Source organism: Aotus nancymaae, unplaced genomic scaffold (genome assembly GCF_030222135.1).
Source record: "Aotus nancymaae isolate 86718 unplaced genomic scaffold, 86718_ANA_hifiasm-v0.15.2.pri h1tg000011l, whole genome shotgun sequence".
Lineage (NCBI taxonomy): Eukaryota > Metazoa > Chordata > Mammalia > Primates > Aotidae > Aotus > Aotus nancymaae.
Window position 1 is genome coordinate 61,577,034 of NW_026988422.1, and position 13,683 is coordinate 61,590,716.

Sequence of the window (13,683 nt, forward strand, 5' to 3'; positions counted from 1 at the left end):
GCTTGTAGGAAACTGGCATGAGAAACAAAATTTATCATCTGGTCAAAATTCACTCATTTGCTCAATATACACAATGTACCCATTACCCAGATGAAATATTGGAGGCAGAGGGGGGAGCCCAGAATGGGCCTAGTGGTGGGATGGGGAGAGGAAATATCCTTAATATCAGTGCCCCGCTATGAGGTATTCCACACTTTTTCCTCCCAGGTCCCAGTTTTAGTTTTGGCTCTTAATAGCGCTAGAAGGCACTGAGGAGAGTCAGCGAAGCTGGTCTCTAAAGGAGTGGGCGGAGGCCTGCTGAGCAGAGGTGGAGTAGCCGGCTTCCCTCTGGGCCTGGCTGCCCCGCCCCACTGTCACCACCGAGGCCCCTCTTGGGCCTCTTCTCCCTTGCTCTGGGAGGAGCCTCTGTTGCTGTCTGGCTCGCTGTGCTGCATTGTCATTCTTGCCCCTGACTCCCAGCCTCCCCAGACCTTCTGACCTGTCCCTTCCTATCCCAGGTCCCCCGAATCCACTGGGACCTGTCCACGGAGCGGGTCCTCCTGATGGAGTTTGTGGACGGTGGGCAGGTCAATGACAGAGACTACATGGAGAGGAACAAGATCGACGTCAATGAGGTGAGGTCAAGAGCTCAGGGCTGCTGGGCCCAGGAACGTGGGCTTGGTTGAGGCTGCTCAGGAAGTGCCTGTGTGTCCAGGTGATGCCTCTGAGTCTGGCTCCACTCTCTTTAATGGGGCCTGTTGTCTGAAAAATTATAAACTTTGAGCAAGAAAGAGTCTTCCAGGTCATTTAGGCCAACCCTGTCCTCACAGCAACCTGCGGGGCGGGGCCCCTTCTGCCTTTACCTGCTTTTTCTTTGTACCATCTGAGCCCCACAAAGCTAAGCGGCCACGGAGAACAATGATGCAAAATCAATGGGACTTAATCCCTCTGGCTCTGTGGGGCCTGTCCATTGTCTCTTCCCTCTTCCTGCTCCCCCTTCCCCCCACCCCGTCCCACTTCCCAGATCTTAAGGGATCAGGCAAAAAGGGGACAGCAGCAGCGAACTGCGTCAGTCTCCTAGAGCAGGAAAAAAGAGGTAGGCTTTGTGTGTCCCCCCTCCCATCCCCCTTATCCCAGGGAATACTGGCCAGTGGGTAGGACCTGTCCCCTATTTTCTGCTTCTTGGTTGCCACAGGGTCCCGCAGGAAGGGGTGGAGTTGTACTTTTTCAACAACATTCATAATTTTAGTTTTATGTTTTTAGAGACAGGGTCTTGCATGCAGTGCCGCAGTCACAGTTCAGTGTAATCTGGAACTCCTGGGCTCAAGCAGTCCTCCCACTTTGGCCTCCCAACGTGCTGGCATTACCGGTGTAAGCCACGTGGCCAGGGTCAACATTTATCATTTTAATAGTGTTTGCTGTATGCTGGGTATGGGGGCTCTTGGGGCACCAGACCCAATCCCCAGAACTTAGCATTAGAGTCAGACACATCTAAATCCTTCCTGCTATATCTCAAGGCAGTGAGAGGGTGTGAGCAGAACTGCAGGGAGGGTGAGGAAGAGGCACTGAGGCCTGCCACAGATTGGATTCCCCAGCTGGACGAGTCGAAAGTTTCCGGGGGAGTGGCTTTGCAAGAAGGGAAATGGGTTAAGTTTGGCCGGGCTGGGGCAGGCTTCCTTGGGGTGTGTGGGGAGATAAGTGACCTCGAGGCACTGTGGAGTCACCGCAGGGTTTTGAGGAGTGCAACGACATGTTCTGCACCCTGGGGTGGAAGGAAGGAAGGAAGGAAGGGAGGGAGGGAGGGAGGGAGGGAGGGGTCACGCCCAGTGGAGGTGAATGTTCTTTTCTATTCCACTCCCATGTCCACAGGCAGTGCACAAAGATGAGCGTGAGCATGTGGTCCCAGTGGGGAGATGGCCCACGGAAGAAAGCCATATCTTGGCTCAGCAGATGAGGCTGGGGGGATGGCAGGGGAGTGTGGTGGTCACACAGGCCTCCTGGTGGCCATATGGCCTCTGTAAATGGGGTCAGTACCTGCCTCCAAGAGGGGTCGTGAGGACTGCGTGAGTTGGGGTGCACACAGTGCTGAGCACAGTGCCTGGTGTGCGGCTAGCATTCCAGAAGAGTAGCTGGGTGGTGGTTGTTGATTATCTGTGGGCCTGTCCTTTCTTTCTCCTTTTACCATTAGCATTTATTGCATGCCTAACTCCCTGTGCCGTGCCCTTTTCTCCGTAATAAACTTATGAGGGTGGTCTTATCATCTCCATTTTGCAGACAAAGAATCAGAGACTCAGAGAGAGGTCACACAGCTTAGTAGAGGTGGGATTGAAACCCAGGTCTCCCTGATTCCAGTCCTCCTGTTAAGGCCACAAAGGAGGGGCTGCATCAGAGTATGCAGAGCTGCTGCCAGGAGCATGGTGGGAACGTTTTGCTGTGGCTGGCCCAGGCCTTCCACGAAAGCTGCTGTCCCCTGACTTGGGGAACAGTGCTGCAAGAACCCACTCGGGGGCCTTGAGGTGTGTGTGGGGTTTGGGGAGGCTACACGGAAACGGGAAAGCCTATTGGGTTTCCTGGAAGAATTCTGCTGCTTGGAGGGAAAGGGATGAGAAAAAGAAGAATTCATCCTTCTATTTTGCAGATGAGGTGAAAGCTCTGAGAGAGAGCAAATGTCTTTCCTGAAGTCACTTGGCCAGTAATACAAGTAGGGGCTTCTAACTCTGCTGCCTGCACTAGTGGCTTCTAGGGTGGAATGGGGGAGGTGTTCAAGCAGAATACACAGTCTGTGGTTCCACTGGTGAAGGGATTGGATGGGATGGGAGGCCACCTTTGGCTTTTCCTGGACACCCTTAACGGGGAAGAGGGTCTGTCGCCTGCTGATGAGGAAATATCCCAGAGGCCTCACTCCCACCAGGTTACTGGCATTTACTACCAGCTGTAGAGGCATTTGCATTCCAGCAGCACCTTCAAGTCTGTGAATCTCTTTGGATGCAGTGAGCCCAGGGAGAGCTGCAGTGATGTTTAATCAGAGGCAACGTTGATTTTCCAAACAAGTGCAAACACAGAAAGGTGCGCTGTGGTGTAGCTGCTTGCTTATATGGCTGAGCGCAGTGCCTGGCTGGAGGGGGCAGCCGGGCGGGAGCTGGGCAGTGCGTGCCCTCTGAGGCCTGGTCTCATCTATTCCTTCCTCCCCGCTTTTTTGATACCTTGTACATAAATCCAGTGGTCTGTGCAGAGCAGATCCTTGGTAGATATCCTTAAATTAGTGGTTATTAGGAAAAAAAACCAGCCTCATGCCCTGGATTGGTCTCTACCAGCCAGGCCTAGGGAAGAGTGTTGGTTGTTTCCTTGTGGACACATAGAAGGGGGCAAGTTGATATCAGAGTTATTTGGGGAAAAACAATAATAATAATTATAAGCAACTAATATTTGCCAGGCGTATGACTCATACAATCTCTACTCATTACAGCTCTCCTATGCAGTATATATTATTAACTCCATTTACAGATGAGAAAGCAAATGCTCAGAGAGGTTAAACAACTTGCCCCATATCACACAGCTAGCAGGGTAGAACCAGGGTTTGAACTCAGGTCTGCATGGCCCCAAAGTCCTTGCCCCTCTACCTTCCCCATTTCCCTGCCAGGAATCTATAGGTTGGTGCAAAGGTAATTGTGTGGTTTGTTTTTTATTTCGGGCCATTGCAAAAACTGCAATTATCTTTGCACCAACCCAATACCCTGGGCTGCTGGAACCTGGAGCTACTTGCTAACTAACTACTCAGGAGCTGGGGCCCCAACCAAGAAGCATTGCCCAGCACCCCAGGCAGTGTCTGAATGTAACACCTCTCTCTCTGGCTTACATCAAGGATCACTTCATAGAAACATTTTTCTCTTTTTATCGTACCTAACTCTAAGTAAGTGATTTTGTGAGGACTGTGTGAATTCATGCACAAACAGTGCTTTGCACAGAGCCTGGCAGGTGGTAAGTGTGTGCCCCAAAATGATAGTGAGGTGGAGTTGTTAAAATGATAGTGAGGTGAATGTGCCCCAAAATGATAGTGAGGTGAACAGAGTTGTTAAAATGATAGTGAGGTGAACGGAGCTGTTAAGATGATAGTGAGGTGAACGGAGTTGTCATCGGGCTGTTTTTTTCCTTTCTACTTCCCCAACTTTTTATTTTTTTTAACCATTAATGTTTACTAATGGCCTGGCTCTATGTGCCAGGAGCTTTCTGCATTATCAATTTATGAAGGAGGTCTTATTGTCTCAGATTTGCAGATGAAGAATCAGAGAAGAAGAGAGGGAAGATAACTTACCTGAGGTCACACATTTTAGTTGTATACCGCAGTAAATTTCCATGCGGATATAATACAGAATCAGTGTCCGGATAAAGTTGCAAGTCATTTCTAGCCCCTGGCAAGCTCCCTCATGTCCCTTCCCAGTCAGTACCCTCCCAGAGCTAACTGTCTGCTCATTTCTGCCCCCATAGATGACTTGCTCCCATGACTGAACATCACATAAACTGAATTATACAGTTTTGGGATCTGACGTCTTTGTCTTCAATGTGGGGCTCTTCTGGACTCTGTTTTCTTTCATTGGTCTATCCTTGTAATGCCACACCATGTTAATTTCTTCATCCCCAGTCCCTTTTAGGCTTTGTATGACTTCGAAGCTCTTTGGCAGTCTGAGATGATGTCATTACTTCCGCAGAAACCCCTGCAGTGGGCTAAGGGCTACTGTGGTGGTCTAAGTACTGTCACTTAGCATCAGGGGTGTTGGGAATAGATTAGGGACACACCGTACTCTTTCAATCTATCATGTCTTTTACCAACCAACATCAAAGCTGTGGCCTTGTAGAAGACTATGGGGCACCGTGTGTGTGTGTGTGTGCGTGTGTGTGTGTGTGTGTGTGTAAAGACTCCACATTCCTGAAAGTTTCAGATAGACTCCTGAGGTTCTAAAGTCTCCCCAGGACTGTGATACTTAGTGCGCCATTCCTGGAGTGACTCCCTCCTGAGGGCAGCCTTGCTGTGAGCACTCCTTGGGGATGGAGGTACAAGGGATAGATCGAAGCGACAGGGGGCAAAAGTCTTACTCTAAATCCTAAGGTGTAGCGTGGTTAGTAACATCTTAGCTGCTATAAGCAGGTGTCTATCCTGGAAGGCGGCTGTAGAAGGGACCCCTCTTGAGGTGGGGGGTGATGGCTCCATACCCCTCCAACCACTTGTTGCATCAGCCTCACTCTGCTTTGAAGAGGCCCCTCACCCTACAGCATCCCAGTCACACTCTGCCCAATAGACTCAGATAGTGCAACACCAGTTTAGCAGGCAAGAGGCGTAGGTTCAATTTCTTTCCTGCCTGTAGCTTGCTGTATACCTTAGGCAAATCACATCCTCTCTCTGGTCTTCAGTATGCTTATTGAAATGTTGGACTGGCTAGAATCTAACCAAGAACATTGAAATTCTTCAGCTTGCTGGGAGCTAAGACTTGTTCTCTGTCCATCTCTTTTAGAATCACTACAAAGGAAAAAAGGGCATCACCAGGGGAGCTTATTTAACAATGCAGATTCCTGGCCCCTACCCCAAACTCACTAATCCATATCTGGGGTGGAAAGGATTGTAGAAGTTTGCAAGAATCTGCATTTCAACAAAGTGTCCAGGTGGTTCAGACACTCACTGAAGTTCAGGACTCCCCGAACTCACTCAAACATGAAGCCAGGGGCCCAGGCCTTGCCAGGAGTGCCATCAGCTCTCACCCTGCTGATCTGCATCTCCAGGCCTGAGACAGCCCTGCCCAGGGGTGCCCACCTGCCAGCAAGCATGGGCCTCAGAGCCAGTAGCCTGTAGGGGCCCTCGTTTGTTTGTGTCTGTGAGCCCAGAAGCAGATATTACCAAGGGCCTGACCTGGTGATCATATTTGCCAGTCACTTTAAGAGCTGGCGACAATGACTGTCATTGATCTCATTAAAAGTAAAGGTCGTGCACGAGTCCGCTTTCCCGGGCTGGATGGTGCCTCCCCAAGCCACAGAACGACTATTGATTGCCGGACCTTTATCGAAGGTTAATTGGATTTCAGTGAGTGTGTGTTTAAGATCCTGCCGAGGCTGAGGCTCAATTTAATTTGTGTGAAATTAGCCAAGAAAGAGGTGACAGAGACAGGAGTGTAGGGGCAGCAGGGACGGATGACTGGAGGTCTGGTGGGCAGACACTACTGTCTGTGAAGACTGGGGGTAGACCAGGGATGTGGCTTTAGAAGGGACACCAGCCTGGCTATCCTAGAGATGTGGGATCCAGGGGGCGAGAGTGCTGGAACTCCTCAGTGGTCGTTATGTGGACTGAGATCCAGTGCCCTGTCCTCGGGTGGTGCTCCCGGCGTGCAGTGCAGCCCCGTCCTCGGGTGGTGCTCCCGGCGTGCAGTGCAGCCCCATCCTCGGGTGGTGCTCCCGGCGTGCAGTGCAGCCCCGTCCTCGGGTGGTGCTCCCAGCGTGCAGTGCAGCTCTGTCCTCGGGTGGTGCTCCCGGCATGCAGGGCAGCCCCGTCCTCGGGTGGTGCTCCCGGCGTGCAGTGCAGCTCTGTCCTCGGGTGGTGCTCCCGGCATGCAGTGCAGCCCCATCCTCGGGTGGTGCTCCCGGCGTGCAGTGCAGCTCTGTCCTCGGGTGGTGCTCCCGGCGTGCAGTGCAGCCCCGTCCTCGGTGGTGCTCCCGGCGTGCAGTGCAGCCCCACCCTCGGGTGGTGCTCCCGGTGTGCAGTGCACCCGTGTCCTCGGGTGGTGCTCCCGGTGTGCAGTGCAGCCCCGTCCTTGGGTGGTGCTCCCGGAGTGCAGTGCAGCGCTGTCCTCGGGTGGTGCTCCTGGCGTGCAGTGCAGCTCCATCCTCGGATGGTGCTCCTGGCGTGCAGTGCAGCCCTGTCCTCGGGTGGTGCTCCTGGAGTGCAGTGTAGCCTCCAGAGCCTGTCAGTTCACCTCTCCAGAGTGTCAGTCTCCGTCTTCTGTCAGGGTTGCATGGGGATCTGGGAATTGAGCTGGTTCTTTTAAAGTCTTTCAATTAGGCTGGGTGCAGTGGCTCACACCTATAATCCCAGCACTTCGGGAGGCCGAGGTGGGCGGATAACCTGAAGTCAGGAGTTTGAGACCAGCCTGACCAACATGGTGAAACCCAGTCTCTACTAAAAATACAAAATTAGCCTGGCATGGTGGTGCATGCCTGTAATCCCAGCTACCTGGGAGGCTGAGACAGGAGAATCGCTTGAACCCAGGAAGAAGAGGTTACAATGAGCTGAGATCACGCCATTGCACTCCAGCCTGGGCAACAAGAGCAAAACTCTGTTTCAAAAAAAAAGTATTTCAATTAATCCTTCTTCCTTCTTTTTCAGGACCCCCGGGTCTCATTTTCAGAGTTGCCAGGGTCCCTCAGTTTCTGAGCCTGCTTGGAGCTCAGCAGTAATAATTATAAAGCTCTACCATTGCCAGCTTAGGGGTCCATGTTTTCTAGCCTGCCAAGTCACTCCTCAGTAGCTCCCTGCCGCAAACACCATTTTGCTTATCTCATTTTGTCTTCTGTTGTTGCGTCTCTACTCTCTTCTTGTTGTGGTGGGGTCTTTCCCTTCTTTACGACTTTTTGAGTTGCTTTAATGGGGTTCATGAAGGAGTGGAGTCAGTGGCCTGGGTTCCACCTGCCGTGCTTAGCCAGAAGCCCTTGCTAGCTTCTTCTAGTAGTTCTAAATTCCATTCCGTGTCATTGCAGGAGCAGTGAAAGGGTCTCACATTTGCTTTCAGCAAATGTTTTATTGAGCAGCTACCATGTGCAAGCACTGAGGGCACATGCTATAATGGAGGTGTGAGCAGAGTGTGGGAGGGTGGGGCTGGGGGAGGCTTCATAGAGGTTGCGTACTGGGTGGAAAGAGCAGAGGGTTTCAAAGTTAAAGGCTCCTGAGATTGTGTATTGGCTGGTGCCCTTGGGTAAGCGACGTCCTCTGAGTCTGAGTTTTCTCATCTATGCAGTTGGAGAGATAACATTACTTACTGCGTAGGGTCATTGTGTGAACTTTGCAAGCTGTGAAGTTTTGTAAAAATAATGTTACTATTACTTATAATTCATGAGGTCATGATTCACAGAAACATGTCTTCCTCCATAGGATCTTTGTGAATCCTCTTTGCTCCTTTTCCTGCCCGCTTACCTCTGTTTTCTCAGTACAAAGCCTTGGAGTTGGATAATAGTCATCCATTAAGCATATGGTGGACCCCTCCCCACCCCCACTGTGAAAGCCATGCTGAGGTTTCTACCATCACCACCTCCAGTTGACTAGGGAATTTGCATTTTGGCTCAGTGTCATTTTTCCCCTGCTGGGCCTGTCTGGCTCTCTGGTAGAAAATGCCCAGACCAACGCAGAGCAGCTTCAGAGGCATGAAGACCTTCCACTGAAATCACCAGAGGAAAACATCTCCTTCCATTGTCCATCCTTTCGTAGCTTCTTGCACCAAATCTTTAAAAGAGCTCGGGGGTATTAGAGGGGTCCAGGTGGATGAGATGGGTTGCTGGAAGTTTATTTCCTCAACAGCAAAGGTGTCAGGAGTGGGTAACTGTGTTGCTGTGGAGTTCGCCTTCCTAGGTTCAGGTGCTTGGCGAAGCTACTCACCCTTTTGAAGCCCTAGTTTCCTTTGTAAAGTGGGATACAAGAGAGTAACCCACTGGATCATTTGATGACTGGAACAGAAAGCTTGGTATGGTGCCAGGCCCAGCATATGTGCTCATCACCTGTTGAAATATGCTGAATTCCACCCCTTGGAATTCTGTGGTGTCCTATGGTGCTAGCTGTACAGTATGTGCCAAAAGATGGGGGAAGCAGGTAGGGAAGAAACCCTTTCCCCATTTTTCGTATTGACCCAGCTAAGGTGGAAAGCTAGGAAAGTATTTCTTTGGACTGAGTTGTTGTCCAAGGCCAGAGATGCCACATGTCTGCAGCTTTTCCTCCCTTTCTCGTTGTCTTCCTGTAGCCAAGGCCCCTAGGACCCCTCCCACCTGCTCTGATATCAGGGTGTAACTTTAATGAGTGTCTCTGGCCAGAGAGACTCATTAAACACCCCATGCTATGGCTCTCTGTGATGTGCCTTTTCAGGCCCATCCTAGAGAAGCTTTCACTAGGTGCCTAGAATCTCCAAAATTAGAGTAACATCCCAGGTTCCTGTGATTTTACTCAGCACCTCTTCTGTTTGTTTTTTTGTTTTTGTTTTTGTTTTTTGATACAGGCTTTCACTGTTGCCCAGGCTGGGGTGCAGTGGCATAATCTCAGCTCACTGCAGCCTGGATCTCACCAGGCTCAGGTGATCTTCCCACCTCAGTGTCTGGAGTAGCTAGGGACTACAGGTGTGCGCCACCATGCCTAGATAATTTTTGTATTTCTTATAGAGACAGAGTTTCGCCATGTTGCCTAGGCTGATCTCGAATTCCTGAGCTTAAGCCATCTGCCTGCCTCGGCCTCACAAAGCCCCTCTTCTTTCTTCCTCACTACCTCTGCTGACACCATGTGTATTCAAAGAGGTTCCCAGCACCTTTGCGTTCAGAGACTCCACTTCAGCGTTTGTTAGTCCAAGATTGCCCCACCCATGGATAAGTTTGGATTCCATGCTGGGCAGCTGTTTTTAGTCTAAGGCTTACAAATCCCAAAGGTGGTTCCTGGGGACAGAGGTGGAGATTATGGTAAAATGCTCTAGGGCCAGCATCAGTGGCCCATACCTGTAATCCCAGTGCTTGGGACAGGGCTGAAGTGGGAGGATCACTTGGGGCCAGGAGTTTGAGACCATCCCATTCTTGGCAACATAGTGAGACCTTGTCTCCTTGTCCCTAGGAAAAAAAAAAATTACCTGGGTGTGGTGGCACATGCCTGTAATCCCAGTCGCTCTGGAGGGTGAGGTGGGAGGATCATTTGAACCCAGGTGTTTGGGCCTGCAGTGAGCCGTGATGGTGCCATTGCACTTCAGCCCGGGCTGCAGAGTAAAACTCTGTGTGTGTTTGTTTTTTTAAAAGTGCTAGGTCTGGTCTAGTCTTTCAAGCTGTTACGCCTCAAGAAGATTGGGCAGACAGTGGGGGAAAGACAGAGTTTGAATGATTAACCTCCTTATAGTTAATATCAGGCTACTCATGTGATTATCAATATCCTGCAACACCAACCCCGTTTCCTTTGGAGATCTTGGCCTTTCTTTTAAGACGCCCCCCCAGAAACATAAATAGACTTTCTCTTGAGGGTGGGAATAAATTAATCCATGTAATTATAGAATAATTAAAGTACTTTTAGCCAATTCAGGTTTTGAGCAAAGTCCAAAAATAACTCCTTGATTTAAATATTATTTACTAAATTAATTCTTTACTCAATCTTTTTATAGATTCCTGTTTTTTTTTTCCTCTCCCTACTGTTAGAGAATAAAGGCATTGCATAATAACTGAAATCACTTAGCATGAATGGCACAGTCTTTTTATGTGGAACAATTAAAAGATTTCTCATTGACTTTTTTTTTCTAAATGTCACTGTACCGGGGCTTTAGTTAACAGTGTGATTTTGGTTAGCTGACAGTCACGGATTTCCCCACTAAGACTCTTTTTTTCAAAATGGCACACCTTGCCGCCTTCTGGGGTTAGAGTGGGGTGGTGTTTAGAAGTCTTTGGTGCAGCCTCTGTCTCCAGGAAGAGCTTCCGTGTGAGTGGAGAGGCAGGATAGCGGTGCGATTGAGGCCTGTTCTCTGGAGCCAGTGCCCCTGGGTTTAGACTAACTGCCGACCAAGAGACCAAACTTTCTATTTGATGTCCTGATTCCTTCACTTGTTTACTGCAGAGAATGGCAGTGAGTGCTGAATCTGTCAGTGTGAAGTGCCTGGCATGGTGCTGGAATAGTGTGTTAGCTATCGTTATCTGTCATACTGGACCCCTTCAACTTCAATAGGGATGGCACCAGGTTCAAGAGGCCGAGGAAGAGACAGTGAATGAAGCATAGAGTTTATTTGGGGGAACTTACAAGATAGTTCAGTGGTGACAGGCTGGACAGGAAAACTACCACCACTTGTAAAAAGCATGCAGGATATATCACAGTTTCATTTAGTACCCTGTCCCCAGCAACCTCCACCTAGCAACCCGCATTTCTTTCTTTCTTTCTTTTTTTTTTTTTTTATATGGAGTCTCGCTCTGTTGCTAGGCTGGAATACAGTGGCTCGATCTTGGCTCGCTGCAACCTCTGCCTCCCGGGTTCAAGTGATTCCCCTGCCTCAGCCTCCTGAGTAACTGGGACTACAGGCACCCACTACCACACCTGGCTAATTTTTTGTATTTTAGTAGAGACGGGGTTTCACCTTGTTGGTCAGGATGGTCTCAATCTCCTGACCTGGTGATCTGCCTGCCTCAGCCTCCCAAAGTGCTGGGCTTATAGGCGTGAGCCACCATGCCTGGTGCAACCTGCATTTCGGAAGTTAAGTCAGGTGTGTCTGCCATATGGGTCTGCTTAAGTTATTACTGTCAGGTGTGTCTATCATGCACCATTCTAAAAAGATGGTACTTCCTGTCATTATGCAGATGCCACCATTCACAGGGCATGGGGCAGTGTTAGGGACACAATGATCTGTTCTTAAGCAAGACATACAATATATTACAGAAGGGAGAGGGTCGTGTGCACAGTAATTTCCTTAGGTTTCTCCTCAATGCCTCTGAGTAGGAGGGGGCTGGTTTCTCTCTTCTGGGAAACTCAGTTCCTAGAAAGAATAACACAACCCTAAGAGATGTAGAGATAAGTCATCCAACACTTAGAAATAAGGCCAGGAGAGTGTGGTATGGCATTCTTGGGCATTGGTCAGCCAGCTCCCTAGAGGATTTTTTTTAATATCTAGGGAAATGTACTTTTGTTTGACTTTGCTATTGACAATTAATTTAAGGCTCAGACTGATCACATATCAACTTGAAGATCTTATCCAGCAGAGATGCAAATAATTTCTGTCTAGCATAAAAGATAACCCCAAAGGTTATGACTTTGTTTATGCCTCATAGAATAGTAACCAGTTTTCTAGCGAATCCAGAACCTTAGTCTCTTTTTCCTGTTTCAGTGCTCATAAACGCCCACTTCCTCAAAATTCTCTTGAACCAGCTCTACATCTTACTTGCCTCCTTATTTATTTATTTATTTATTTATTTATTTATTTGAGACGGAGTTTCATTCTTGTTGCCCAGGCTGGAGTGCAATGGTGCTATCTTGGCTCACTGCAACCTCTGCCTCCTGGGTTCAAGCGACTCTTCTGCCTCAGCCTCCTGAGTAGCTAGAACCATATGCAGGCTCCACCGCACCTGGCTGAATTTTTAGTTTTTTGTAGAGATGGGGTATTGCTATGTTGCCCAGGCTGGTCTCAAACTCCTGTCCTTAAGTAATCATCCCTCCTAAGCCTCCCAAAGTGCTGGGATTATAGGTGTGGGCCACTGTGCCTGGCACACATTCTGTATTTATGTGAGCCGTGCTTTAAACTTTGAAAATTATGCCTGAGAGTGATAATGGGTATGTATTTTTTCTAAGTTAAAAATGATAACCTACTGCATCAAAAAAAAAAAAAAAAAACTTTGGTGTGTGTCTTATAGTATGTAAAGTGCTTTCTCTTATGTGATCCTATTTTGACATTGAATCTCAAGGTTGCTCTGTGAGCAAGAAGAGCAGGTGGGGTTAGTCCCATGTAGCTGCTAAGGGAACTTGGACCCAGACTAAGAAGGGAGGTGCCTTATCCCCAGGTCTCCATGTCCGAAGTGACAGAACCATGCCATTGGCAGGAACTCCCCCTCCTGTATCTGTCTATCCTGGCAAAATCTGGTTAAAGCAAACATTAGGAACAGCCCCCAAATGGAAAGACACCAGGTAGAGGCAGGTGGATTGGGGGTGTTGAGGTGGAGTGGGCCACTCTGGTGGCTCTTCTCGTGTGGATATGAGCAGCAGTTGGCATCCCTCACCCTCCCCAACCCCACCAGCAGCAGCTTACTCCTCAGGGGCAAAAGCTCCCCCATCTTGAGCCCCTAGACCCCTAGGAGCCATCTTTCAATGTAGTAATAGGGAGCCCAGAGTGATTAGCAACATTTCAGAAAACTTAAGGGAGATCATACATCTCCCCATGACAGGTCTGCCCAGACTAAATGAAATGTCATTTCTCTCCTTTTTTGGCTGGAATTCTGTCAGCTCAATCTGGCTGCACTGCTTATCTTGGGCTGATCAGAAGCCCTGATTGGACCTTATATGCATCCCTGACAAATAAAAATGAATGATTACTTAATAAATGCAATTGGTTTGACAGATACAGCCTTTCAAAGCATGGCTCTGTGGAGCTTCGAAGAGCCTCACAGAAGAGGTTCTTGGTGGCATTGAGGTGGGGACTGACTTGCTGTCCCCCCCAGGACCAGGCTGGCCGGGGGCCCCCTCTCCAAGGAAGCAGACAGTGGTGGCCCTGGGGCATCTGGCATCTCAGCCTGAGTCTGAGAACTTGACCTGGGGCAAGGTCCTGCTCCTAACGCCAGACACCGAGTATGTCTGTTTCACCCCAGGAAAATGACAGGCACTGGAGGGCTGGCGTGGTAGCGGGCACAGTGTCTTACTTGTCTTCACCTTTTAAAAATGTACAATGAAAGCTAGTCTGCTTACCTTCCAGGGGTGTTACGGGGAATCAGTAATGACAACCACAGGAGCACTTATGAGAGTCGCCA

The 13,683-nt window shown here is 49.4% G+C and overlaps 1 protein-coding gene across 4 annotated transcripts in view; it reads left to right on the forward strand.

Annotated features, from left to right (window-relative positions):
• Positions 1-13,683, forward strand: part of ADCK1 (aarF domain containing kinase 1) — a 154,541-nt gene that overhangs the window by 129,192 nt on the left and 11,666 nt on the right. For all 4 annotated transcript variants that reach the window (XM_012476899.2, XM_012476904.3, XM_012476902.3 and 1 more), the window contains one exon: positions 498-614. In XM_012476899.2, coding sequence (XP_012332322.1) covers positions 498-614 — 117 coding nt within the window. The remainder of the gene's footprint in view (positions 1-497; positions 615-13,683) is intronic.